This window comes from Macaca nemestrina, chromosome 1, assembly GCF_043159975.1.
Source record: "Macaca nemestrina isolate mMacNem1 chromosome 1, mMacNem.hap1, whole genome shotgun sequence".
Taxonomy (NCBI): domain Eukaryota; kingdom Metazoa; phylum Chordata; class Mammalia; order Primates; family Cercopithecidae; genus Macaca; species Macaca nemestrina.
In genome coordinates, this window is record NC_092125.1 from 103,793,254 (window position 1) to 103,819,156 (window position 25,903).

At 43.6% G+C, this 25,903-nt stretch overlaps 1 protein-coding gene and 2 non-coding genes across 7 annotated transcripts; all 3 read left to right on the forward strand.

Annotated features, from left to right (window-relative positions):
• The first annotated feature begins 1,374 nt into the window (after positions 1-1,374).
• KHDC4 (KH domain containing 4, pre-mRNA splicing factor) lies at positions 1,375-25,109 on the forward strand. 5 transcript variants are annotated; one of them, XR_011616237.1, is made up of 14 exons: positions 1,375-1,513; positions 2,002-2,218; positions 6,509-6,637; positions 6,973-7,052; positions 9,134-9,186; positions 9,452-9,615; positions 10,458-10,669; positions 13,245-13,305; positions 15,386-15,443; positions 15,676-15,929; positions 20,467-20,640; positions 21,424-21,508; positions 22,172-22,263; positions 23,826-23,844. XR_011616237.1 is itself a non-coding variant. In XM_011769775.2 (14 exons), exons 1-14 carry the CDS (start codon positions 1,476-1,478, stop codon positions 24,023-24,025), a joined length of 1,845 nt encoding a protein of 614 aa, XP_011768077.2. In that variant the 5' UTR covers positions 1,375-1,475; the 3' UTR covers positions 24,026-25,109. The 5 variants fall into 5 exon arrangements, 4 of the variants coding, with proteins under 4 accessions (XP_011768077.2, XP_070939953.1, XP_070939962.1 ...); XM_011769775.2 differs by having other exon boundaries at positions 21,396-21,508; positions 23,826-25,109; XM_071083852.1 differs by lacking the exon at positions 23,826-23,844 and having other exon boundaries at positions 22,172-22,308.
• LOC112429535 (small Cajal body-specific RNA 4) lies at positions 10,213-10,341 on the forward strand. Its single transcript, XR_003021827.2, has one exon. It is a non-coding gene; the product is annotated as a small Cajal body-specific RNA 4 (non-coding RNA).
• Positions 17,257-17,393, forward strand: LOC112429532 (small nucleolar RNA SNORA42/SNORA80 family). Its single transcript, XR_003021825.1, has one exon. It is a non-coding gene; the product is annotated as a small nucleolar RNA SNORA42/SNORA80 family (small nucleolar RNA).
• Positions 25,110-25,903: the final 794 nt, after the last annotated feature.

Genomic DNA, 25,903 nt, shown 5'->3' on the forward strand with positions numbered 1-25,903 from the left:
CTCAAATTTTTTAAAATGACAAATATAATAAACAATGTAATTTCAATCTGAATCCCAACAGCATTGTGTTTCGGGGAGAAGAGGAAAAAGGGCACTTTGGGGAGGCCAAGGTGGTAGGATCCGTTGAGCCCAGGAGTTTGAGACCAGCCTAGGCAACATAGTAACCCCCCACCTCAGCATCCCCTGCCACCCCGGTCTCTAAAAATAAAATAAAATAAAATAAAATAAAGCCAGGTGTGGTGGCGCGTGCTTGTAGTCCCAGCTACTTCAGAGGCTGAGGTGGGAGGATCTGGAAACCCAGTGAAGTTCCAAGACATCCCAAAGGTTAGAAACCTTTAGCTTCGGCCGGGCGCGATGGCTCACGCCTGTAATCCCACCACTTCAGGAGGCCGAGGCGGGTGGATCACCTGAGGTCAGGAGTTTGAGACCAGGCTGGCCAACATAGCCAAACCCCGTCTCTACTAAAAATACAAAACAAAACAAAAATTAGCTGGGCGTGGTGACGGGCGCCTGTAATTCCAGCTACTTAGGAGGCTGAGGCAGGAGAATCTCTTGAACCCGGGAGGCGGAGAGTGCAGTTAGCCGAGATCGCATCGCGGCATTGCACTCCAGCCTGGGTGACGGAGCGAAACTCGGTCTCAAAAAAAGAAATCTTTAGCCTACAGAATCAACTCATTCAAGGCCTTTCAACTCCTGGCCTCCCGCACTCCAGCCAGCTCAACCGTTAAGTACACAGATCCCAGAACAGTGTGCTCCATAACCTACGCTTGATCGCTTCTCCAGCACTCTACCGGGTTTTTAGCTTCCCGTTCTTAACGCTCCCCCAAGATGTGCAGCTTATCTTCTTCGACCTTTGCTTAATATACAACTCTATCACACATATTTGCCTGCGTATCTGCCTTGCCACACTGAGAGTACCAGAATGGCAGGGCCTGCGGCTTATTCATCTTTTTATCTTTATATTCCCTGCTTGGTGCACAGAAATGGACCAAACAGACAGAGAAATTCTTGAAATGATCTTTGCAACGAATCCTTTTCCTTTTCCTAAGTAACAGAAACGTGAAACGGGCAAAAGCCGCGGGAAGGTTGTCTCCCCAGACAGAAACTAGGACTCAACACAAACGTAGCGGAATTTGAGGAGAAACCTGTTTAATCTACTGACTCATGCGTATTGTCTTCGAGTCTCACAACATGCCCACGATAAAGATGGATTCAGCTAGGCCCGATTCCGCATCTATAGTAGGCATAGCAGCCATCTTTCTTAAGGGTAAGGCGCAACCCGGAAGATCACACCCTACCAGTTTCAGAAACGCCAGACGCCTTTAAATCGTCAAGAGTCCAATCGGAATCGACATTTTCACCGGAACCGCTCGGCCTCACGACCGGAAAAGGCTGTGCGTAAGAGCGTTGAGGGCGGAAGTGACGAGAAGGTGGTAGTCGGGTAGTTGGCGGGTGGTTGAGTAGAACCGGTCGCCATGTCCGCGGGGAGCGCGACACATCTTGGAGCTGGCGGGTACGGCTTCAGGGGCGAGGGCATCGGAGCGAGCACTGGGGCGCGGGAGAGGCGGAGGCACCCTGAGAAGCTGCGTATAGGGTGGAGGGCCCCTTAAGTAGGAAGTAAAGGGTTGGACGTTTGGGGAGAAGGATCTTGAGCAGGCCTGGGGCCCTTAAAGGGCCGGCTGGGATCCGAGGGAGGAGGGAAACGGGGACTTTTGGAAGGGCGAGCCAAGGGGAAGGCGTAAACGAGAGCGTGCAGGATAGAGTGGAGTCTTTTGATATAGGGGACAGTAGAAAGGAAAGATTTTGGGGAAGGGTGGAAAGTGGGGGGTTTGTTAAATGTAGCAATAATTGTTTAAGGAGAGGGGAGTTTTAGATTTAAAAGGTGATTCGGAAGTGTAAGTGGAATATAATAGAGGGAAAATGGGGTGCTGAGGCGTAGTAAGGAAAGAATAACATACATGAAAGCTTTGGGGCCTAATGTTTTCCTTTTTCTACGTGTAGGCGACGCAGCAAATGGGACCAACCAGCTCCAGCCCCACTTCTCTTCCTCCCGCCAGCGGCCCCAGGTGGGGAGGTCACCAGCAGTGGGGGAAGTCCTGGGGGCACCACAGCTGCTCCTTCAGGTGCTTTGGATGCTGCTGCTGCTGTGGCTGCCAAGATCAATGCCATGCTCATGGCAAAAGGAAAGCTGAAACCAACACAGAATGCTTCTGAGAAGGTATTTGAAGTTGAAGGGTCTCCACTAATTGCGAATTTAGTGGTTGTTTTGCCGGGCGCGGTGTCTCACGCCTATAATCCAGCACTTTGGGAGGCTGAGGCAGGTGGATCACGAGGTCAGGAGTTCGAGACCAGCCTGACCAACATGTTGAAACCCCGTCTCTACTAAATGTACAAAAATTAGTTGGGTATGGTGGCGCGCGCCTGTAATCAGCTAGTTAGGAGGCTGAGGCAAGGAGAACTGCTTGAACCCAGCAGGCGGAGGTTGTGGTGAGCTGAGATTATGCCACTGCACTCCAGCCTGGGCGACCCAATGAGACTCCGTCTTTAAAAAAAAAAAAAAGTTGTTTGTAATCCTGTAATCATATAATAATTTGTGTTAATAAAGGATAAAATGGATATAGTAGTTGAGAGATCATTTAGTTTTGGAATGTTCCAGAAGACATTTTGTTACAAATACATACTTACAAGGCATTTTTGATTGGGCTGATTACATTTATGGACCAAATACCTTGTCTTGTCCTTGTCCACTTAGTTCAACTTAAGTTCTATTTCCATAGTCATTTAAAGCAACATAACATGTTTTTAATATATGTGCTTTTCCCCTGAACTCAAAAGAGAAGTTCAGGTAAATCAAGTGAGCCCCATAGTGTCATCTCTAATTAGAACTTGTAGGGTTTTATTTATTTATTTATTTTTTGACAGAGTCTCACTCTGTCGCCCAGCCTGAAGTGCAGTAGTGGGGTGATTTCGGCTCACTACAACCTCTGTCTCCTGGGTTCAAGTGATTCTGCTGCCTTAGCCTCCCAAGTAGCTGGGATTACAGGTGCATGCCACCATGCCCGGCTAATTTTTTTTTGTATTTTTAGTAGACAGGGTCTCACTATGTTGATCAGGCTCATCTCGGCCTCCCAAAGTGCTGGGATTACATGTATGAGCCACCATGTGCAGCCTATTGTTTGCAAAGATTGTTTTATGAGGAAAAATTAAAAGCATCTTGACAAAGATGTAATGCTTCTTATATATTAAGATTCTTAATACTGATGTTAATCGTTTAAGCTCTCTTTTTCCCTTAAAATAATAATCTTTAGGTAGTTGACCTCAGCAGGATACATAAACACTGGATTTAGAATCATAAAACCTAAAAACCCAGAATCCACAATTTGAAACCCAGAATCCACAGTTACTGGTTACATGGCTTTGGCATAACGAAACTCAGCTTTCTCGTTGGTAATATATACCTGCATTGTGTAGTGCAGTAGTCACTAGCCTCATGTGGCAATTTAAGTTAAAATTAAGGGGCTGGGTGTGGTGGCTCACACCTGTAGTCCCAGCTCCTCTGTAATTCTTCTTGGATTCTTGGAAGGCTGAAGTGGAAAGATCACCTGAGCCTAGGAGCTTGAGGCTGCATTGAGCTGTCATTTTGCCATTGCACTCCAGCCTGAGCATCAGAGTGAGACCTTGTCTAAATAATAAAACTAATTTAAATACATTATCAGCCTCCATAACTGTGAGAAATAAATTCCTGTTGTTAAAGCAAAAAGCAAAGCAAAGCAAAACCAAACAAAATACAATTTAAAATTTAGACCTTTAGTCACATTAGCCACGTGTCAGGTGCTCAACAGACGCATGTGGCTAAATGGTTACCATATTGGAGTGATGGACTAGAACACCTGTCACCAAAAGTTCTCTTAGACAACATTGATAAGTACTATTAAAGGCGGTCATAAGGATTCATTGAGATGATAATGTAAATGAATACTATAGGGGGTTAAATAAAGGTAAGGTGATATTGTTGAGTTTGTATTTAGTTTTGCCTCCACATTTAAAAAATGTATGTAATGCGGCCGGGCGCGGTGGCTCAAGCCTGTAATCCCAGCACTTTGGGAGGCCGAGACGGGCGGATCACTAGGTCAGGAGATCGAGACCATCCTGGCTAACACGGTGAAACCCCGTCTCTACTAAAAAAAAAAAAATACAAAAAACTAGCCGGGCGAGGTGGCGGGCGCCTGTAGTCCCAGCTACTCAGGAGGCTGAGACAGGAGAATGGCCCGAACCCGGGAGGCGGAGCTTGCAGTGAGCTGAGATCCGGCCACTGCACTCCAGCCTGGGCGACAGAGCGAGACTCCGTCTCAAAAAAAAAAAATAAATAAAAAATAAAAAATGTATGTAATGCACAAAGTAAACAATATCTTACCTTCTAGACATAGACTGGGGAGATAGGCCCCTGTAGTCCCAGCTACTCAGGAGGTTAAGGCAGGTGGGTGGTTCACTTGAGGCCAGGAGTTCAAGACCAGCCTGGGCAACATGCTGAAACCCTGTCTCTACAGAAAAGACAAAAACAATTAACTAGGTGTGGTGCATGCCTGTGGTCCCAGGGTCTGGCTTGATTGCCCAGGCAGTGACTGCAGTGGCACAGTCAAGTAGTAGGTACTCCCAAGTAGTAGGGCTACAGTCGCATGCCACCGTGCCCGGCTAATTTTTTTTTTTATTTTTGGAAGAGATGGGTTTGCCATGTTGCTCAGCCTGCTTCAGCCTCCCAAAGTGCTGGGATTACAGGCATGAGCCTGTTTGGTTGGTTCATTCATTCGTTCTTTCTTTCCGTCTTTCTGTCTTTCTTTCTGTTCTTTCTGTCTGTCTGGTTTTTCGTGTGATAGAGTCTTGCTCTGTTGCCCAGGCTGGAGTTCAGTGGCGCAATCACTGCTTACTGCTGCCTCAGCCTCTTGAGTAGCTGGGACTACAGTCTCATGCCACCATGCCCAGCTAATGTTTTGTATTTTTTGTAGAGATGTGGTTTTGCCATGTTGCCCAGGCTGGTCTGAAACTCTTGGGCTCAAGTGAGCCACCCGGCCCAGCCTTTTTTTTTGTAATTTATTTATTTATTTTTGAGACGGAGTTTCACTATTGTTGCCCAGGCTGGAGTGCAATGGCGTGATCTCGGCTCATTGCAACCTGTGCCTCCCGGCTTCAAGCGATTCTCCTGCCTCAGCCTCCACAGTAGCTGGGACTACAGGCACGAACCACCACACCTGGCTAATTTTGTATTTTTATTAGAGTCGGGGTTTCACCATGTTGACCAGGCTGGTCACGAACTCCTTGTAGTTTAAATTGAAAGAAACTAGATCAGGTTTTACCATCTTACTGGCTTTTCATTCTTCTTTGTTCTTCCGTAATAGAGTGAGGAATGATTAGTTAGATACAATTTAAGGGCTTTTGAGAACTTTACAAGGATGGAATTAGTTGGATTTTATGTTATGATTGTGGGAGTGGCACAAAAACAACTTCCTATTATATGCTTGAAGTATATGTGTTGTGTGCATTGCTTCTCTACCTTCTATTATGTTTTATTCCATGTACAGCCAACTAACTGAGCTATAGAGTGTCATAACTTTGCTCTTTAATTTTCTTTTTGAAGGCTGTAGCTTCTGGTCCCTAGAGCTTCTATAATTAGGTGGTCATAAAAATGCACATAGGGCTAAGGTCACAGAGAAATCTTGATTGTGGCCTTCAAGCAGATTGACTTTGTTTAGTGAGGTTTTTGTTTGCTTGTTAATTTGTTTATGAAGAAAGACCAACTGTGTTTACAGGCAGATGAAGGGAAGGGTAGGGAGGTGCGGGATTTGGGCTGGGCACAGTGGCTCATGCCTGTAATCCCAGCACTTTGGGAGGCCAAGGTGGGTGGATCACCTGAGGTCAGGAGCTCGAGACCAGCCTGGCCAGCATGGTGAAACCCCATCTCTACTAAAAATACGAAAACGAACTGGGTTTATTGGCTCATACCTGTAATTCTAGCTACTCAGGAGGCTGAGGCAGGAGAATCATTTGAACTTGGGAGGCGGAGATTGCAGTCAGCTGGGATTGTGCCACTGCATTCCAGCCTGGGTGATAGAGTGAGACTTCATCTCAAGAAAAAATAAAAATAAAAAAATAGGCCAGGCGTGGTGGCTCATGCCTGTAATCCCAGCAGTTTGGCAGGCTAAGGCAGGTGGATCATGAGGTTAGGAGTTTGAGACCAGCCTGACCATTATGGCAAAACCCCATCTCTAAGTAGAAAAATTAGCCAGGCATGGTGGTACCCACCTGTAATCCCAGCTACTCAGGAGGTTGAGGTAGGAGAATCGCTTGAACCCAGGAGGTGGAGGTTGCAGTGAGCTGAGATCATGCCACTGCACTCCATCTTGGGCGACAGAAAGAGACTCCGTCTCAAGTAAATAAATAAATAAATAAAATAAAAAAAAGAAGACTTTATCTCACCATAAAAACTTTTTAATCTAATTTCTCTTTTTTCCAGCTTCAGGCTCCTGGCAAAGGCCTAACTAGCAATAAAAGCAAGGATGACCTGGTGGTAGCTGAAGTAGAAATTAATGATGTGCCTCTCACATGTAGGAACTTGCTGACTCGAGGACAGACTCAAGATGAGGTGAGGAGGCATTGGGACTCTTTGGGGAAGGTGGTGAGTGGATTCAGATAAAGAAGACCTCTAAATAGACAGGTGTTAGATATTTATTAGTGAGTTTGGGTCATAGTCTCTGAAGTCAGGACTGGGTTTAATTTAACTTCAGAGGAAGATAATGAAATGGGTATAAATGAATTCTCTGTGTTGGTTTGAGTAAGAAACCATGGAATAAAAATTTCAGATATAGGAGAGAATTCATTCCTTCTTACTTGGTCGAATGAATGAATGGGAAGAAAATCTCTCTGCCATTGAAATCAACCAATTGCCACATCTTCTTAATTGAACATTTCCTTTTTTAGATCAGCCGCCTTAGTGGGGCTGCAGTATCAACTCGAGGGAGGTTCATGACAACTGAGGAAAAAGCCAAAGTGGGACCAGGGTACGTATTCTCTTGTTTATGGAAGGGTTGGGTGTATGACTCACATTAGCCTCATGTTTTTCATCCGTAGGTGATATGTGTACATGATATTTGATTCGAGGTTTGAGGGGTATGTGTGTGCACACTGTATAGCAGAATCCTGGCTATCAAACAGATACAAGCTGTTGGGAGCTGTTTTTGGACTTTTATTTCACATTTAATGTTTTTATTGGAGGAAACAAATTATAGGAAAGTGTAAAAGAAGATACCACTAACATTTAATGTATATACTTTTTTTTTCTTTTTTCTGTGCCATATGATCTGCAGAAATAATATATATACTTCCTTTTTTTTTTTTTTTTTTAATTTGAAATGGAGTCTTACTCTGTCACCCAGGCTGGATTGCAGTGGCACAATCTTGGCTCACTTCAAGCTCTGCCTTCCGAATTCATGCCATTCTCCTGCCTCAGTCTCCCGAGTAGGTGGGACTACAGGCACCTGCCACCACACCCGGCTAATTTTTTGTATTTTTAGTAGAGATGGGGCTTCACCATGTTAACCAGGATGTTCTCAATCTCCTGACCTTGTGATCCGCCCACCTTGGCCTCCCAAAGTGCTGGGATTACAGGCGTGAGCCACTGCGCCCGGCCATGTATATACTACTTAACTTTTTTCTGTGGAAATAATTACCCTCACAAATGGGCTCATATATATATTTTTTGTCTTTATGATGGTTATACGTTGTGATTATTCAGGTAAAGACTTAATCTGTTTCATTTCATTCCTTCCATCATTCAGTGTTTGAGTTTCTTTTCACTGTTGGTTGATAGGTACTTAGGAAATGCAACATTTTTAACATTAGCTTAAACTACACAAAATAAGTAACAAAATTTACTTCCTACTCCAAGCCAAGAATTTATTTATTTATTTAGAGATGGAGTGTTTGGTCTTGTCACCTGGGCTGGAGTGCAGTGGCGCCATCTCGGCCCACTGCAACTTCTGCCTCCTGGGTTCAAGCAATTCTCTGGCCTCAGCTTCCCACGTAGCTGGGATTACAAGCGTGTGCCACCACACCCAGCTACATTTTGTATTTTTAGTAGAGATGGGGTTTCACAATATTGGCAATATTGTCTTGACTCCTGACTTTGGGTGGTCCCCCCGCCTCGGCCTCCCAAAGTGCTGGGATTACAGGCGTGAGCCACTGTGCCTGGCCCCAAGAATATATTTAAACTTTCTATATGTGTTGGTTGCTGTTTTGAACTTTGTCTTTAAAAAGTTATTTTTACCTGCCACTTTTTATTAACTGTGTATGATTATTGATCACTTTATTATAATTTAAGTCATCTTCACATTTAGAATCTAAATTATCAGTTGATGTGGGCCTTAAGAGATTTCTCTATATGCATGATCAATCTTTCCCCATTAATTTTTTGTGTGTGTGTGTGTTTTTTTTTTTTGAGACAGAGTCTGGCTCTGTTGCCCGAGCGGGAGTGCAGTGGCATGATCTTGGGTCACTGCAACTTCCACCTCCTGGGTTCAAGCGATTCTTGTGCCTCAGCCTCCTCAGTATCTTGGACTACAGGCATGCCACCATGCCGGCTAATTTTTGTAATTTCAGTAGAGATGGGGTTTTGCTATGTTGGCCAGGCTGGTCTCAAACTCTTGGCCTCATGTAATCTGCCTACCTCAGCCTCCCAAAGTGCTGGGATTACAGGCATGAGCCACAGCACCCGGCTTGCCCCATTGATTTGGATAGACAAGACCACATTTGTTTATAACCTATTAGACAGCCAGCAAAAAGGAATTCTGTTCTTAAATATTGGGTTATCTCCATAGACTGGAAAATAATGGTAGTGAATCTATAAGAACAGATTTGATCTGAAATCTGTTGGCCAGTTGACTTTTAAGATCAAGAAGTTTATTTGTTCCCCAGCTGTTAAGGCATGTTCTCAGACATTAGCTAGCAAAAACCCTTCTAATGTTTATAGTCCCTTTTGGTTATTTGGAAACTTGAAACATTACAAATTAGATCTGGTGACCCATTTGACTCCTTTTTTGGTTTTGACCACGTTGAGATCATCCTTTTTTGTTTCTCTTTATAGGGATCGTCCATTATATCTTCATGTTCAGGGCCAGACACGGGAATTAGTGGACAGTAAGTAATGTTTTTGGCTCATGTAGCACTTTTTGTGAAGAACAAAGTACAGGGGTCTGTATAGCAAGTTGGCAAACTGTCCCTGATGGCTGTTCTAGCCCTTGTTCATGAACTGTACACGAATTTGTATGGGAGTTTAGAGGGGTTGGCAGCCGCATACTTGGGTAACGTATAAAGCGGATTTACGTGTGAGTGATTGAACACTGGCCTGCCTGGGCACTAGTCAGTTCATTCCATTCAGTTTTACTGTTTGTGTTTTTCCAAGGAGCTGTAAACCGGATCAAAGAAATTATCACCAATGGAGTGGTAAAAGCTGCCACAGGAACAAGTCCGACTTTTAATGGTGCAACAGTAACTGTCTATCACCAGCCAGCACCTATCGCTCAGTTGTCTCCAGCTGTTAGCCAGAAGCCTCCCTTCCAGTCAGGGGTATGTTTTGGGGAGGGATCATGAATAGCTTTATCATTTCTATAAAAATGATATGTGCCGTCCAGATGCAGTGGCTCATTCCTGTAATCCCAGCACTTTGGGAGGCCGAGGTGGGTGGATCATTTGAGGTCAGGAACTCGAGACCAGCCTGACCAGCATGGTGAAACCCCATCTCTACTAAAAATACAAACATTACCTGGGCATGGTGGCAGGCGCCTGTAACCCCAGCTATTCGGGAGGCTCAGGCAGGAGAATTGGTTGAACCTGGGAGGTGGAGGTTGCGGTGAGCCGAGACCATGCCACTGCACTCCAGCCTGGGCCACAGAGCAAGACTCCATCTCAAAAAAAAAAAAAAAAAAAAAAAAAAGATGTGCCAAGTAATACATATAAAGAAAAAGAAAAAATCATTAAATTCCAATCCCGAAAGTTACCTGCTATAGGTATTCTGTTAGTGTGTTATCTAGCTCTCCACAATATAATGAACACGTGAGCACATATCTCTTCATATTGATATGTTCTACAGAGGAGATTGATAGAGCAGAAGGTATTGTACATTTTGAAGTTAGTGCTTTTAGTTTATTTGTAAACTTGATGATAACTGGAGGACTAAGAAGGCTGAGTCTGATGAAGCAAGACTTTGCTGATACATTCCTCCTAGAAAAAAGGGTTGGAGAGAGCAGCCTTCACTGAAGAGTATCACAGGGCTGACTGTACTACCCAACACTCTATCCCAGTTTTACAGGAGACTGTCTTTGCTATAATTTCTTATTGACTTATTTCAAAGATTGAGGATTTAATTATATATTCGCTGTTTAATACGAAGTATTCTATTCTTCCTACAGATGCATTATGTTCAAGATAAATTATTTGTGGGTCTAGAACATGCTGTGCCCACTTTTAACGTCAAGGAGAAAGTGGAAGGTCCAGGCTGCTCCTATTTGCAGCACATTCAGATTGAAACAGGTGCCAAAGTCTTCCTGCGGGGCAAAGGTTCAGGCTGCATTGAGCCAGCATCTGGCCGAGAAGCTTTTGAGCCTATGTATATTTACATCAGGTATGGATGCATAGGGCAGGGGACATGTGAATTCTTGTCAACTTGTTGGTACAGTCAGGAGTGATTCAGAAGGAGCAAGAGAAAACCGGGTGTAATTAATAGTAACATGAGGGATTTAGGTAAATGCTAGGAGTAATTATAATTAGTTAAATAAATTGTAGAATTGGGGCACGGTGGCTCATGCCTATAATCCCAACACTTCTGGAGGCCAAGGCGTAGGACCACTTAAGCCCAGGAGTTTGAGGCCAGCCTGGGCAACATAGCGAAACCCTATCTCTACAAAAAAATTAAAGAAATTAGGCCGGGCGCGGTGGCTCACACCCGTAATCCCAGCACTTTGGGAGGCCGAGGCGGGCAGATCATGAGATCAGGAGATCGAAACCATCCTGGCTAACAAGGTGAAACCCTGTCTCTACTAAAAATACAAAATATTAGCTGGGCGTGGTGGCGGGCGCCTGTAGTCCCAGCTACTCAGGAGGCTGAGGCAGGAGAATGGCGTGAACCCGGGAGATGGAGCTTGCAGTGAGCCAAGATGGTGCCACTGCACTCAAGCCGGGGCAACAGAGCGAGACTCCATCTCAAAAAAAAAAAGCCAGATGTGGTGGTGCACACCTATAATCCCAGCTGCTCAGGAAGCTGAGGCAGGAGGATGGCTTGAGCCCAGGAGGTTAAGGCTGCAGGTAGCTGTGTTTGCACCACTGCACTCCAGATTGGGTGACTGAGTGAGACCCTGTCTTAAACCAGGTGTGGTGGCTCACACCTGTAATCCCAGCACTTTGGGAGACCAAGGCAGATGGATCAGTTGAGGTCAGGAGTTCGAGACCACCCTGGCCAACACGGTGAAACCCTGTCTCTACTAAAAGTACAAAAATTAGCCAGGTGTGCGCAGTGGCTCACGCCTGTAATCCCAGCACTGGGAGGCCGAGGTGGGTGGATCACCTGAGGTCGGGAGTTCGAGACCAGCCTGACCAACATGGAGAAACCCCGTCTCTACTAAAAATACAAAATTAGCCGGGCGTGGTGGCACATGCCTATAATCCCAGCTACTACGGAGGATGAGGCAGGAGAATTGCTTGAACCTGGGAGGCAGAGGTTGCGGTGAGCCGAGATCATGCCATTGCACTCCAGCCCAGGCAACAAGAGTGAAACTCTGTCTCAAAAAAAAAAAAAATTAGCCAGGTGTGGTGGCAGGCACCTGTAATCCCAGCAACTCAGGAGGCTGAGGTAGGAAAAGTGCTTGAACCCCAGAGGTGGAAGTTGCAGTGAGCTGAGACTGCGCCATTGCACTCCAACCTGGGCGACAGAGCAAGACTCTGTCGCAAAAAAAAAAAAAAAAAAAAAAAAGAGAAATTACTGAATTAGGAGACGGAATTGTCTCTTTCAAGTCTTTTGGTTTTTTACAAGTCTGTACAAAAGTGAATCTTGGCTGTAATCCCAGCACTTTCAGAGGCCTAGGCAGGCGGATCACAAGGTCAGGAGATCGAGACCATCCTGGTTAACATGGTGAAATCCTGTCTCTACTAAAAATAGAACAAAAATAATTAGCCAGGCATGGTGGCAGGCACTTGTAGTGCCAGCAACTCGGGAGGCTGAGAGGCAGGAGAATGGCATGAACCCGGGAGGTAGAGCTTGCAGTGAGCCAAGATGGTGCCACTGCACTCTAGCCTGGGCGACAGAGCGAGACTCCTTCTAAGAGTAGCTGGGACTACAGGCGCCCACCAACACGCCCGGCTAATTTTTTGTATTTTTAGTAGAGACGGGGTTTCACCATGTTAGTCAGGATGGTTTCAATCTCCTGATCTCGCCATCTGCCCGTCTCGGCCTCCGAAAGTACTGGGATTACAGGCATGAGCTACCACACCTGGCCAAAAAAAGTGAATCTTAAAGTGAGCTGTGATAAGCCTGAAATAATTTTCATTTAAACCTGTATCAATATTAATACATTTTATAGTAATTTTATGAACTTTAAAATATATATATATATATATATTTTTTTTTTTTTTTTACTGTCTTTTTTTTTTTTTTTTTTTTTTTTTTTTTGAGACGGAGTCTCGCTCTACCGCCCAGGCTGGAGTGCAGTGGCCGGATCTCAGCTCACTGCAAGCTCCGCCTCCCGGGTTTACGCCATTCTCCTGCCTCAGCCTCCCGAGCAGTTGGGACTACAGGCGCCTGCCACCGCGCCCGGCTAGTTTTTTGTATTTTTTTAGTAGAGACGGGGTTTCACCGTGTTAGCCAGGATGGTCTCGATCTCCTGATCTCGTGATCCGCCCGTCTCGGCCTCCCAAAGTGCTGGGACTACAGGCTTGAGCCACCGCGCCCGGCCAAAATATTTTTATATCAAGAAGTACCATTATTCAGAGAAAGACTAATAAAATATTTGTGGTAATGATAATAGATATATTTTTAAAGACTTATGTTATTTTGTGTTTCTGTTTTGTGATTTTCAGAGGCCTAGATTTTGAGCTACAGTGAATATATTAATGTAGATTTGTAAAATAGCATGAAAAATGAAAGCAGCATTCTGCATCTTTTATTTATTTTTCTCTCCTTTGAATTCCTGGTTATTTCTTTGCAGTCACCCCAAACCAGAAGGCCTGGCTGCTGCCAAGAAGCTTTGTGAGAATCTTTTGCAAACAGTGAGTTGTATTTGTCTGGTACTCATTCAGAAAAGCAGTTGCCGTTTTGGAGTATGTCTTAACTGTTTCTTTCACCTGTTTAGTTTCCTAGTACTGCTATAACAAGTTACTGCAGTTGGGTGGCTTAAAATAACACAAATTTATTCTATCACAGTTCAGGAAGCAGTCCGAAATCAAGGTGCTGGCAGAATTGATTCCTTCTGGAGTCTGAGAGAGAAATCATCCCATGCCTCTCCTCTCTCCTAGCACCTGGTCATTGTGTTGGTTTTCTATTTTTTTGTTTTTTGTTTTTTGTTTTTTTTTTTGAGTTGGAGTCTCGCTCTGTCACCCAGGCTGGAGTGCAATGGCGCTATCTCGGCTCACTGTAAGCTCCACCTCCCAGGTTCACGCCATTCTCCTGCCTCAGCCTCCCGAGTAGCTGGGACCACAGGCACCCACCACCACAGCCGGCTAATTTTTTGTATTTTTAGTAGAGAAGGAGTTTCACCATGTTAGCCAGGATGGTCTCGATCTCCTGACCTTGTGATCCGCCCACCTCGGCCTCCCAAAGTACTGGGATTACAGGCTTGAGCCACCGCGCCCGGCCCATTGTGTTGGTTTTGGCTTATATTAGCATAGCTTCAGTCTGAAGTAAGGGTAGAGCTATAATAATTTGAAACCAGTTAGACATGTTTGGGGGATGATTGCTCATTTGGTTATGCATTCTTTTTTTCTGTAAACAACCAAAAGTTAAACCTTAGGACTGTCTTTATAGCACTTAAAGGAAATCAGGTTTTGGACTGAATATGTTCAATCTTGTGTTCTCTGGTACCTTATTGGGTAGCTTATGGTGTTGTTGTTGTTTTTTTTTTTTTTTTTGAGACAGAGTCTCACTCTGTCGCCCAGGCTGGAGTGCCGTGGCGCAATATCAGCTCACTGCAACCTCCATCTCCCAGGTTCACGTCATTCTCCTGCCTCAGCCTCCTGAGTAGCTGGGACTACAGATGCCCACCACCATGCTCGGCTAAGTTTTTTGTATTTTTAGGAGAGACGGGGTTTCACTGTGTTAGCCAGGATGGTCTCGATCTCCTGACCTCGTGATCTGCCCGCCTCGGCCTCCCACAGTGCTGGGATTGCAGGCATGAGCCACTGCGTCTGGCCTTGTTTGTTTGTTTTTTTACTTTGTTTTGTTTTTTTACTTCCTTTGTTTTTTTACATATCACCTGATTTACCAACCCTTGTACCAGATAATTTTCTTGACCATTTCCCATCTTTTTGTTGGTACTTGAGGTTATGGACTTAATAATATATAGGAAGGAAGTATGAGGAAAATACTAAACCCTTAGTAAACTGTGAGTAAACCTTGAGGAAAAGTCACCCAGTAAATGTGAATGAATGAGGTCTCATCAGTTATACTAACAACTTGGAAATTTCCTAGTTACTTAATTTCTGTGGCTTTCTAAATGATTTTGTACCCCAGAATTGAGTATACTTTAGGGGATTCAGGATTATTCATGCTCCTAATGCCCAAAATTGGCTTAATAATTTATAGATCTGCCTTATTAAAATGTTGAGGTGGGCTGGATGCGGTGGCTTATGCCTGTAATCCCAGCACTTTGGGAGGCCAAGGCGGGTGGATAACGAGGTCAGGAGTTGGAGACCAGCCTGGCCAACATAGTGAAACCCCCATGTCTACTAAAAATACAAAAACTAGCTGGGTGTGGTGGTACGCACCTGTAGTCCCAGCTACTTGGGAGGCTGAGGCAGGAGAATCACTTAAACCTTGGAGGTGGAGGTTGCAGTGAGCTGAGACCTTGCCATTACATTGTAGCCTGGGTGACAGAGTGAGACTGTCTCAAAAAAAAAGGTTGCAGTGATATGAGATCGCACCACTGCTCTCCACCCTGGGTGACAGAGCGAGACTTATGTCTCAAAAAAAAAAAAAAAAAAAAAAGTAGGTTAAACCAGTTTAAATTTGATTGGAATATCGGTAGATATATTTTAATTGCTAATGGCTTTGGTCCTAGAATTATATAATCAGACCCTTGTAAATACACAGCTTGGGCTGTCCCATGTTAATTTGTTTCCCCCTCTCTTTCAGGTTCATGCTGAATATTCTAGATTTGTGAATCAGATTAATACTGCTGTACCTTTACCAGGTGTGTACATCTTGAAGTGTTTAAAAAATATTTTGCTAGTGATAGTTATGTGTAATTATGATACTGGAGGCTAGACTGTGCCAGGGCACTATTAATGTTCCCTTTAATTTAGGGTAATTTGGAAAGCCATTCATGCCTCAGTATTTTTCTTCCCTAGATATTAAGTTTAATATTCAGCTAAATTGTCTCATTCTGCTGCAGCTGATTAAACACTTTTTTTCTTCCCCCTCAGGCTATACACAACCCTCTGCTATAAGTAGTGTCCCTCCTCAACCACCATATTATCCATCCAATGGCTATCAGTCTGGTTACCCTGTTGTTCCCCCTCCTCAGCAGCCAGTTCAACCTCCCTACGGAGTACCAAGCATAGTGCCACCAGCTGTTTCATTAGCACCTGGAGTCTTGCCGGCATTACCTACTGGAGTTCCACCTGTGCCAACACAATACCCGATAACACAAGTGCAGCCTCCAGCTAGCACTGGACAGGTAGGATGTCAGGATATGCAACAAGATACTACTGAATTTAGGAAAAACTGGGGAAAGAGGGGAAGTAGTGGTATTCCAGAAATAAATCATGTAATGTGGAATGTTTTTTTCCTACTGTCTTCTGTGTTCCTACCACCAACCTACCTGAATATTTTGGATTAGCGTGTATGTGTGTATGTCATCCTAAAGTTTATATTTTCACAGTCTTGCACACCAGATAACTTTTTAAAGTAGGGCTGGTGGGCACATTTGCTATAAAGGGTCAGATAGCAAATATTTTAGGCTTTAAGGGCCATACATTCTCTGTTACAACTATCACACTCGGTGGTTGTAGTGCAGAAGCAGCCCATGGATAATACCTCAATGAATAAGCATAGCTGTACTCCAGTAGAACTTTATTTACAAAACAGGTGGCAGGCCACAATCAGTTTGCTATACCCTTGGCCATTGTTTGCCTAACCTTGCCTTTGCAATGTTAACAAAGTCCTCAAGGAGAATGGGGCTACCTTCACCACACCTTTCAGTGATTGGAACTGAGTTACAATTTCACATCTTAGGAGGAAACATAATCTCAGCATTTGGGGAGGCCGAGGCAGGAGGACTGCTTTAGCACAGGAGTTTGAGACCAGCCTAGGCAACATAGTGAGACCCCATCTCTACAAAAAAATTAGCTGGACATGGTGGCACATACCTGTATTTCAGCTACTTAAGAGGCTGAGGTGGGAGGGTCCCTTGAGCCTAGGAGGTCACGGATGCAGTGAACCAAGATGGTGCCAGCGCACTCCAGCCTCAGTGACAGAGTGAGATACCGTGTCTCAAAAAAAATAAACATTATGTAAGAGATATATAAACTTTTCAAATGTAAGGATTATAAATGCTGGCATGTTTCTTTTATAACTTAAGAAATGTATACTTACTTTTTTTTTTTTTTTTTTTGAGATGGAGTGTCACTCTGTCACCCAGGCTGGAGTGCAGTGGCACCTCTCGGCTCACTGCAAGCTCCGCCTCCCAGGTTCACGCCATTCTCCTGCCTCAGCCTCCCAAGTAGCTGGGACTATAGGCACCTGCCACCACACCTGGCTAATTTTTTTGTATTTTTAGTAGAGATGGGGTTTCACCGTGTTAGCCAGGATGGTCTTGATCTCCTGACCTCATTATCTGACTGCCTTGGCCTCCCCAAGTCGTGGGATTACGGATGTGAGCCACCGTACTTGGCCACAATTTCTTAAATCGTGAAAGTAGAATTGTAGGAAAAGAGTAGATATCTGGATGATAATCTGGATGGTTTATATACTGGTCTTAGAGGCAGGGGAGAGACTTCATGAGAGCATGGTAATGGATTTATGGTGGGTCCTTCGCTGTGGGCCTCTCATAGTGTACCCATGCCAGAGTAAATGGCAGCCTCAAACCATTGCCCAGCCCCCTTACCTGTGGGCTGTGAGCACTGAAGGGGGTTGCACAGTGTATAACAGAAAAACTATGAACTAAATTTTATTTGTGGTCCCTGGTAAAATTTATTTATTTTATTTTAATTTATTTTTATTATTATTATTTTTTGAGATGGAGTCTTGCTCTGTCGTCCAGGCTAGAGTGCAGTGGTACCATCTCGGCTCACTGCAAGCTCCGCCTCCCAGGTTCATGCCATTCTCCTGCCTCAACCTCCGAAGTAGCCGGGACTACAAGCGCCCTCCACCACGCCTGGCTGATTGTTTTGTATTTTTAGTGGAGACGGGGTTTCACCTTGTTAGCCAGGATGGTCTCGATCTCCTGACCCCGTGATCCGCCCACCTCGGACTCCCAAAGTGCTGGGATTACAGGCGTGAGCCACCGTTACTTTATTTTGAGAAGAATCTCACTCTGATGCTAAGGCTGGAGTACAGTGGTGTGATCTTGGCTCACTGCAACCTCCACCTCCTGGGTTCAAGTGATTATCCTGCCTCAGCCTCCCGAGTAGCTAGGATTACAGGCACATGCCACCACGCCCAGCTAATTTTTGTATTTTTAGTAGAGATGAGGTTTTACCATTTTGGCCAGGCTGGTCATGAACTCCTGACCTCAGGTGATCCGTGGCCTTGGCCTTCCAAAATGCTAGGATTACGGTGCTAGTATTACAGGCATGAGCCACCATGCCCGGCCGAAATTATTTTAATTTTTATATTTAGACAGCTCTGTAGGTCCCCACTTTTGAATGTCAGTCCTTTGTAATTGGGAAGCAATACAGCAGAGTGGTTAAAAGCAGGGAGTTAAGGTGGCCGTGTTGGCTCATGTACCTGTAATCCCAGCACTTTGGGAGGTCGAGGCGGGTAGATCACTTGAGGTCAGGAGTTCAAGACCAGCCTGGTCAACATGGTGAAACCCTGTCTCTACTAAAAATATAAAAATTAGTTGGGCGTGGTGGTGGGCACCTATAATCCTAGCTACTTGGGAGGCCGAGGCAGGAGAACTGTTTGAACCCAGGAGGCAGAGGTTGCAGTGAGCCAAGATCGCATCACTGCACTGCAGCCTAGGTCACAAGCAAAACTCAAAAAAAAAAAGCTGGGAGTTAGAATTAGATTGACAGGGTTCATCATGCTTTCCCATTTTTGAGCTGTGTGATACTGGGATGTAACTTGACTTGTCTAGGGTTTGGTTTTCCTTAGATGTAAAATGGGCACAGTGATAAAAATCTAAGAGGTTTGCGAGGATTAAGTAAGATGATCCAATCTGTCAGTAAATGTTAGCTGTGTTATTAATACAGTCAGCCACCTTACAACGTTTTAGTCAGTGATAGACTGCATATATGATGCTTGTTCTGTAAAATTGTAGTAGCATATTTTTACTGTACCTTTTCTACATTTAGATACACAAATACTTACCATTGTGTTACAGCATTCAGTACAGTAACATGCTATACAGGATTGTAGCCTAGAAACAGTAGGCCATACCATATAGCCTATGTGTGTAGTAGGCTATTTTCTTTTTTTTTTTTCTTTTTTTTTTTTTTTTGAGACGGAGTCTCGCTTTGTCGCCCAGGCTGGAGTGCAGTGGCCGGATCTCAGCTCACTGCAAGCTCCGCCTCCCGGGTTTACGCCATTCTCCTGCCTCAGCCTCCCGAGTAGCTGGGACTACAGGCGCCCACCACCTCGCCCGGCTAGTTTTTTGTATTTTTAGTAGAGACGGGGTTTCACCATATTGGCCAGGATGGTCTCGATCTCCAGACCTCGTGATCCGCCCGTCTCGGCCTCCCAAAGTGCTGGGATTACAGGCTTGAGCCACCGCGCCCGGCGTAGTAGGCTATTTTCATCTTAAGTTTGTATAAGTACACATTTGTTCAATGACAAAATCGCCTTGCAGTGCATTTATCAAAACATTCGCACTGGCGTAGTGGCTCACACTCGGCGTAGTGGCTCACACCTGTAATCCCAGTATTTTGGGAAGCTGAGACAGGTGGATCACAAGTACTAAAAAAATTAGTTGTGCATGGTGGCACGTGCGTGTAGTCCCTCGGCAGGCTGAGGCAAGAGAAGCGCTTGAACCTGGTAGGCAGAGGTTGTAGTGTCCCTCGGCAGGCTGAGGCAAGAGAAGCGCTTGAACCTAGTAGGCAGAGGTTGTAGCGAGCCGAGATCGCACCATTGCACGCCAGCCTGGGAGACAGAGCAAGACTGAGACTCTGTCTCAAAAACAAAACAAAACACGTATTACCATTGCTAAGCAACGCATGGCTGTATAGAGTTTTCTCTTCAGACCTGCCTATTTTTCTGTAATATATATTGTCTTTTGATACCCCTTATTCCTTTTTGGAACAACATCTTCAAACATTAGACTTAATCTTAACATAGTAACTTACTAATAACTAAGGGAGTGGAAGATGAAATTACTTCTTCCACAAGCATTAGCAGCATTTATAAATTACAGAAAGCTTATTACAGAAAGCTAATCATGTTGACTGTCAGTGGTTGGAGTTCTGTTTGTTAATGGTCATGTTTGCTCCAAGTAGCCCAAATGCACAACAGAGTTTTCTTAAAAGTTCAAAGCACTGGGCCGGGCGCGGTGGCTCAAGCCTGTAATCCCAGCACTTGGGGAGGCTGAGGTGGGCGGATCACGAGGTCAGGAGATCGAGACCATCCTGGCAAACACGGTGAAACCCCGTCTCTACTAAAAATGCAAAAAAAAAAACTAGCCAGGCATGGTGGCGGGCGCCTGTAGTCCCAGCGGCTCGGGAGGCCGAGGCAGAATGGCATGAGTCCGGGAGGCAGAGGTTGCAGTGAGCCGAGATCGCGCCACTGCACTCCAACCTGGGCGACAGAGCGAGACTCCAGTCTCAAAAAAAAAAAAGTTCAAAGCACTGTATATAGGTTGTCAATTTCATGTTTCCCTAGGATGAAGGTGAGAAGGCTAGGTGATACTGTTACCAAATTATACATGAAGGAAACTAAGGACCTGAAGATGCAAAATTCATGAGATACTTATTGATCCTTAAAGTATATTGTAATCATTGTTTACTTATTCCTTGGGCATTCTCACACTTTTTTTCTTCCTTGGTTTGTTTTGGTCCCAGAGTCCGATGGGTGGTCCTTTTATTCCTGCTGCTCCTGTCAAAACTGCCTTGCCTGCTGGCCCCCAGCCCCAGCCCCAGCCCCAGCCCCCACTCCCAAGTCAGCCCCAGGCACAGAAGAGACGATTCACAGAGGAGCTACCAGATGAACGGGAATCTGGACTGCTTGGATACCAGGTTAAATAAAATACCCTGTTTTCCTATCTTCATCTTATTCTCCTACTATATTCTCCCTTTAAAAAAGATAAATTCACATCATTCTCCCAGCACTAGGATTTCTGCTTTCTGGAATTTATTTTGGTTAGGTTTTTTATCCTATTCAACAGACTCTTGAAAGCCTCTGAGAGTTCTTACTTTCTTACACATCTCACTCAAAGCTATTGATCTACCAATATGTGGCTTGTATTTAAAATCTTGGCTTTCAGTGGTGCTCTTTTACCCTCCACCTAAAAAAGAGAGTGATATCTCCCTCCAGTCTCCCCACCCTGCAAGACTGCTAGAAAAGGAGTGATTCTGTACATGTAATTGTAAAGTTAGCCACTAAAGTTAAAAAGATTCTTAATTTGTAGTTTTGGTGCAATTTTATCAGAAGTACCTTTCCATTTTGTCAGAATCCTTGAATCATTCTTTAAACCAAAACATTTTTTTATGGTTTCTAGCTAGGTTTATAGAAACTAGTTGAGCTATGGGCAGTCAGTTAAAAACAGGCTATAGATAGCATAATGAATTATAACACCCCTGTCCAAGTCCTACAGAGAAAAAAAAATCCCTACTTTTGACTACAGTTACACAGCAAATCCCAAAGAGCTTTGTAGTAGTTTAACTTACTACAACTTATCAGAAAGATGAGGCACTTGACAGTTACATTAAGGAGCTAAAGTCAATACAGCAGTTGTAGATTTGCTAATGCCACTGTATTTTTCTGCTCATAGCATGGACCCATTCATATGACTAATTTAGGTACAGGCTTCTCCAGTCAGAATGAGATTGAAGGTGCAGGATCGAAGCCAGCAAGTTCCTCAGGCAAAGAGAGAGAGAGGGACAGGTAAGTTGGAATAATTATGCAAGTGTATTCAGATGTCATTTGTTTGCACCATTAGTCAGAGTAGTGATCATTGCTGTGAGCTTAAGTATTCTGAAACTGAAATGAAATCTTTGAATCAAATATGCGTCTGTTTGTTGTAATTGATGCAGTGAAGGAAAATATAATGATAGGCCTTTTACAGACTTAGAAGCAGTTATACTTGACTTTGGATAATTTATTACTTGTTCAGACATCTTTCTTGACTTCCATTGTCCGCATCTTGGCCATTTTCCCAAGGATAGACAGTAACAGAAATGTTATATAATTCAGCTATTTTTGCTACTTTAGAATTATTAGAATATCATGGATGGAAGTACATGAATATGGGAGTTCAGCCTGCCACACAGTGCTTGAATTTACCTTTCTTACATTAGTATATTAACCTTCATAAGAAAGGAGCTGATATCGTTTCATAACAGTTCATTAGATTTTTGTCATGGCAATTGCTGTGTAGATGGGCCTTATACTTTTACAAAGGGGCTGGGGGAAGGTGGAAGCAGTTGAAATTAATGGTTAAAATGAATTTGAAGGATTGTCTGCAGATTTAATTGCACTTCTAATCCACTGGATAAGTTAAGAAAATTTAAATTGTCTGAAAGAAAGTTTCATTTTGTCTTTCAATAGGCAGTTGATGCCTCCACCAGCCTTTCCAGTGACTGGAATAAAAACAGAATCCGATGAAAGGAATGGGTCTGGGACCTTAACAGGGAGCCATGGTGAGTGTGGTATAGCTGGGGGAACAGGGGAGTGACTAAGACTGGTCTAGAGCTATTAGTTTTCTCAGCCAGGCATGGTGGCTCACGCCTGTAATCCCAGCACTTTGGGAGGCCAAGATGGGTGGATCACCTAAGGTCAGGAGTTCAAGACCAGCTTGGCCAATATAGTGAAACCCCATCTCTATTAAAAATACAAAAACTAGTGGGCATGGTGGTGGGCCCCTGTAATCCCAGCTACTTGGGGGTTGAGGCAGGAGAATCGCTTCAGCCTGGGAGGCAGAGGTTGCAGTGAGCCAAGATCAGACCACTGCCCTCCAGCCTGGGCAATAGAGCAAGACTCCATCTCATAAATAAATAAATACATACATAAATAAAGCTATTAGTTTTCTAACCTGATGTTCATTCAGGTGTTTAATCCAACCTCTCTAATCTATTAGCCAGTGAAAATACTTTTGGGCTGGGCATGGTGGCTCACGCCTGTAATCCCAGCACTTTGGGAGGCCAAGGTGGGCGGATCAGCTGAGGTCAGGAGTTTGAGACCAGCATGGCTAACACGGTGAAACCCCATCTCTATTAAAAATAGAAAAATTAAGCTGGACATGGTAGTGCATGCCTGTAATCCCAGCGACTTGGAAGGCTGAGGCAGGAGAAACGCTTGAACTTGGGAGGTGGAGGTTGTAGTGAGCTGAGATCACACCACTGCTTTCCAGCCTGGGCAATAGAGTGAGACTCTGTCTCAAAAAAAAGAAAGAGAAAGAGAAAATAGTTTAAAAAATTGTATACAGATAACCTGTGATTTCCAACCAATGTGTTTTGAGACAGAGAGAGAAAAAATAGTTTAAAAAAATTATATACAGACAACCTTTTATTTCCAACCAACGTGTATCTAGAAAAGAGTTAGTTGACTTATTTTATACATAGCATCAGTGAATATTAATGAGTAGTAGTAGTAGGTCATTTAAAAATCCTGTTGCCTATATTGTGTGAATACCAGGACGTCATCTGATACGGACTTAATAAAGGTTGATTTTGCTTTGTATTGGGAGCTAAGCCACACATCTCCCCTTATAGCTCTATTGGTCAGTAATGGTCAGTTTGTGGCTGTTAGGAAAAGGTTGCTTTTTAGCATCCCAGAACTCTAAATCCTGTAGAGGTACATGGGATATTTTGTTCTTTGCTTGTACTCATAAAAATGAACAGAAGAAAAGACGTTTTTTTCTTTTCTTAACTTCTTTTCTTTTAACTCTTTAAAAGGTGAAATATCATCCCTCAAGAAACTCACTTGCTAACTTTCCTTTTTTTCTTTTTTTTTCTTTTTTTTGTGTTTCTTTTTTCTTTCTCTGTTTTCTTACATGGTTCTGGTGGATTCACATTTGCTGATGCTGGTGCTGTTTTTCCTGTGATCTTCAACGTTTTTGGGTGACCATTGACCCTGTGACCTCAAAATGGTGTCCAACTAACCACTTAAAATTAACATCTTTTTTTTTAATTAACGAATTTATGGTATTTTTTTTTTTTTCCCTTGGTGGGGATGGGGTTGGGGTTGTTTTTCTCTATTCTAGATTATCCAGCCAAGAAGATGAAAACTACAGAGAAGGGATTTGGCTTGGTGGCTTATGCCGCAGATTCATCTGATGAAGAGGAGGAACATGGAGGTCATAAAAATGCAAGTAGTTTTCCACAGGGCTGGAGTTTGGGATACCAATATCCTTCATCACAACCACGAGCTAAACAACAGATGCCATTCTGGATGGCTCCCTAGGAAACAGTGGAACAGAGTTTTGACCCTCAGTGACTCTTCTTAGCAATAATGCATGCATTTGATTTAACAAGACTCTGGGGCCTGTGCTGGGAACCAACCTGGACTTTGCAGAAGTTTGAGATTCAGTGCTGCCCTTTCTTAAAGGGGTTCCTTAACAACAACAACAACAAAAATCCTTATTTCTGCAGTGGCATAGAATCTGTTAAAATTTAATTAGAATCACAAACTTATCTCAGAAGCTTTTTAACAGTTCGTGAAATGTGCTTGTCCAACAAAGCATTCTAACAGGGTCGTTCCCATACACATTTGACCTAGTCCAGCCTTTTCCAAATGAATAGACCCAATTCTGACATAAAGAAAGTTTTATTTGTATTTTACTACTGTTTGGTCAATTTTGATACATAACTGGTTACAAACAGAGCCTTACTATTTATTAGTGGGGAAATTATTTTAAGACCGTCCTTTTCAGTATTTAATTCTGACAGATCTGCATCCCTGTTTCATTTTGGATTCTTTCTGTTTTGGAAAATGCTGTCTCATTTAAAACTGTTGGATATAGCTGGATCCTGGATAGGAAAATGAAGTTATTTTTTCATTGTTGTTTTTAATTGGGGTGATCCAGAGCTGGCACCTTCAGGCACATTGGTCTCATAGCCATTACTGTTTTTATTGCCCTTCTAAGATCCTGTCTTCAGCTGGGTCAGAGAAAACTTCCTGACTAAAACTGGTCAGAACTCATCACAGAAATGAAACACAGTGGTCTGTCTCTCTCAGAACTGGTTGCAGCTAAAATAGAGAGATCTGACTGCTGGCTATAGGATTTTGGACTTAATGACTGAAATTGCAACTTGTCCTTTTTCTTGGCATTACAGGTTTTGCCAAAAGAACTTTTTTTGTATCAAATATTGATGTGTGAAAGTGAAGGAGCTAGTCTGCTGAACCAGGAATAGTTTGAGATATTGAACTGTCATTTTTGCACATTTGAATACTTTGCAGGCTGGCTTTGTATAAACTTATCCTCTGGTTTCCTATACGTTGTAAATATGTAGACCATAATTTCATTATAAATAAATGTATAAATATTGTGCTTGTGGTTTCTGTTTTCTTCCACAACCCATCCATACACTAAAATTCATAAACTTTTTTACTCATAGCATAATGCAACTATAATATTACCAGAAAAATACATATACAGACCCCAAGGTTTGCATATAGTTCCAAGAGTTATGTAACTGCAAAATGCACCCTTAAAGTTCAGATGAAAATGTTAAGGATTATTATGCTGGATATTATCCATTTTCATATTTTAGCCCTCCTTTATTTAACAGGGTATTAAAAGGACTTCATGACTGAAGCAGATTTTAAAGGAAATATGTTATTCTTGGAAAGACATTTTATTTTATTTTTTTGAGATGGAGTCTCGCTCTGTTGCCCAGGCTGGAGTGCAATGGTGCAATCTTGGCTCAGTGCATCCTCCACCTCCTGGGTTCAAGTGATTCTCCAGCCTCAGCCTCCTGAGTAACTGGGATGATTACAGGCACCTACCACCATACCTAACTAAATTTTGTATTTTTAGTAGAGACAGGGTTTCACCATTTTGGCCAGGCTGGTCTTGAACTCCTGATACTCAAGTGATCTGCCCACTTCAGCCTCCCAAAGTGCTGGGATTACAGGCGTGAGCCACCATGCCTGGCCAGAAAGACTTTTTTTTTTTTTGAGACGGAGTTTTGCTTTGTTGCCAGGCTGGAGTGCAGTGGCACCGTCTCAGGCAGCTCTGCAATCTCCACCTCCCAGATTCAAGTGATTATTCTGCCTTAGCCTCCCGAGTAGCTGGGACTTACAGGCACACGCCACCAAACCCAGCTAATTCTTTTGAAT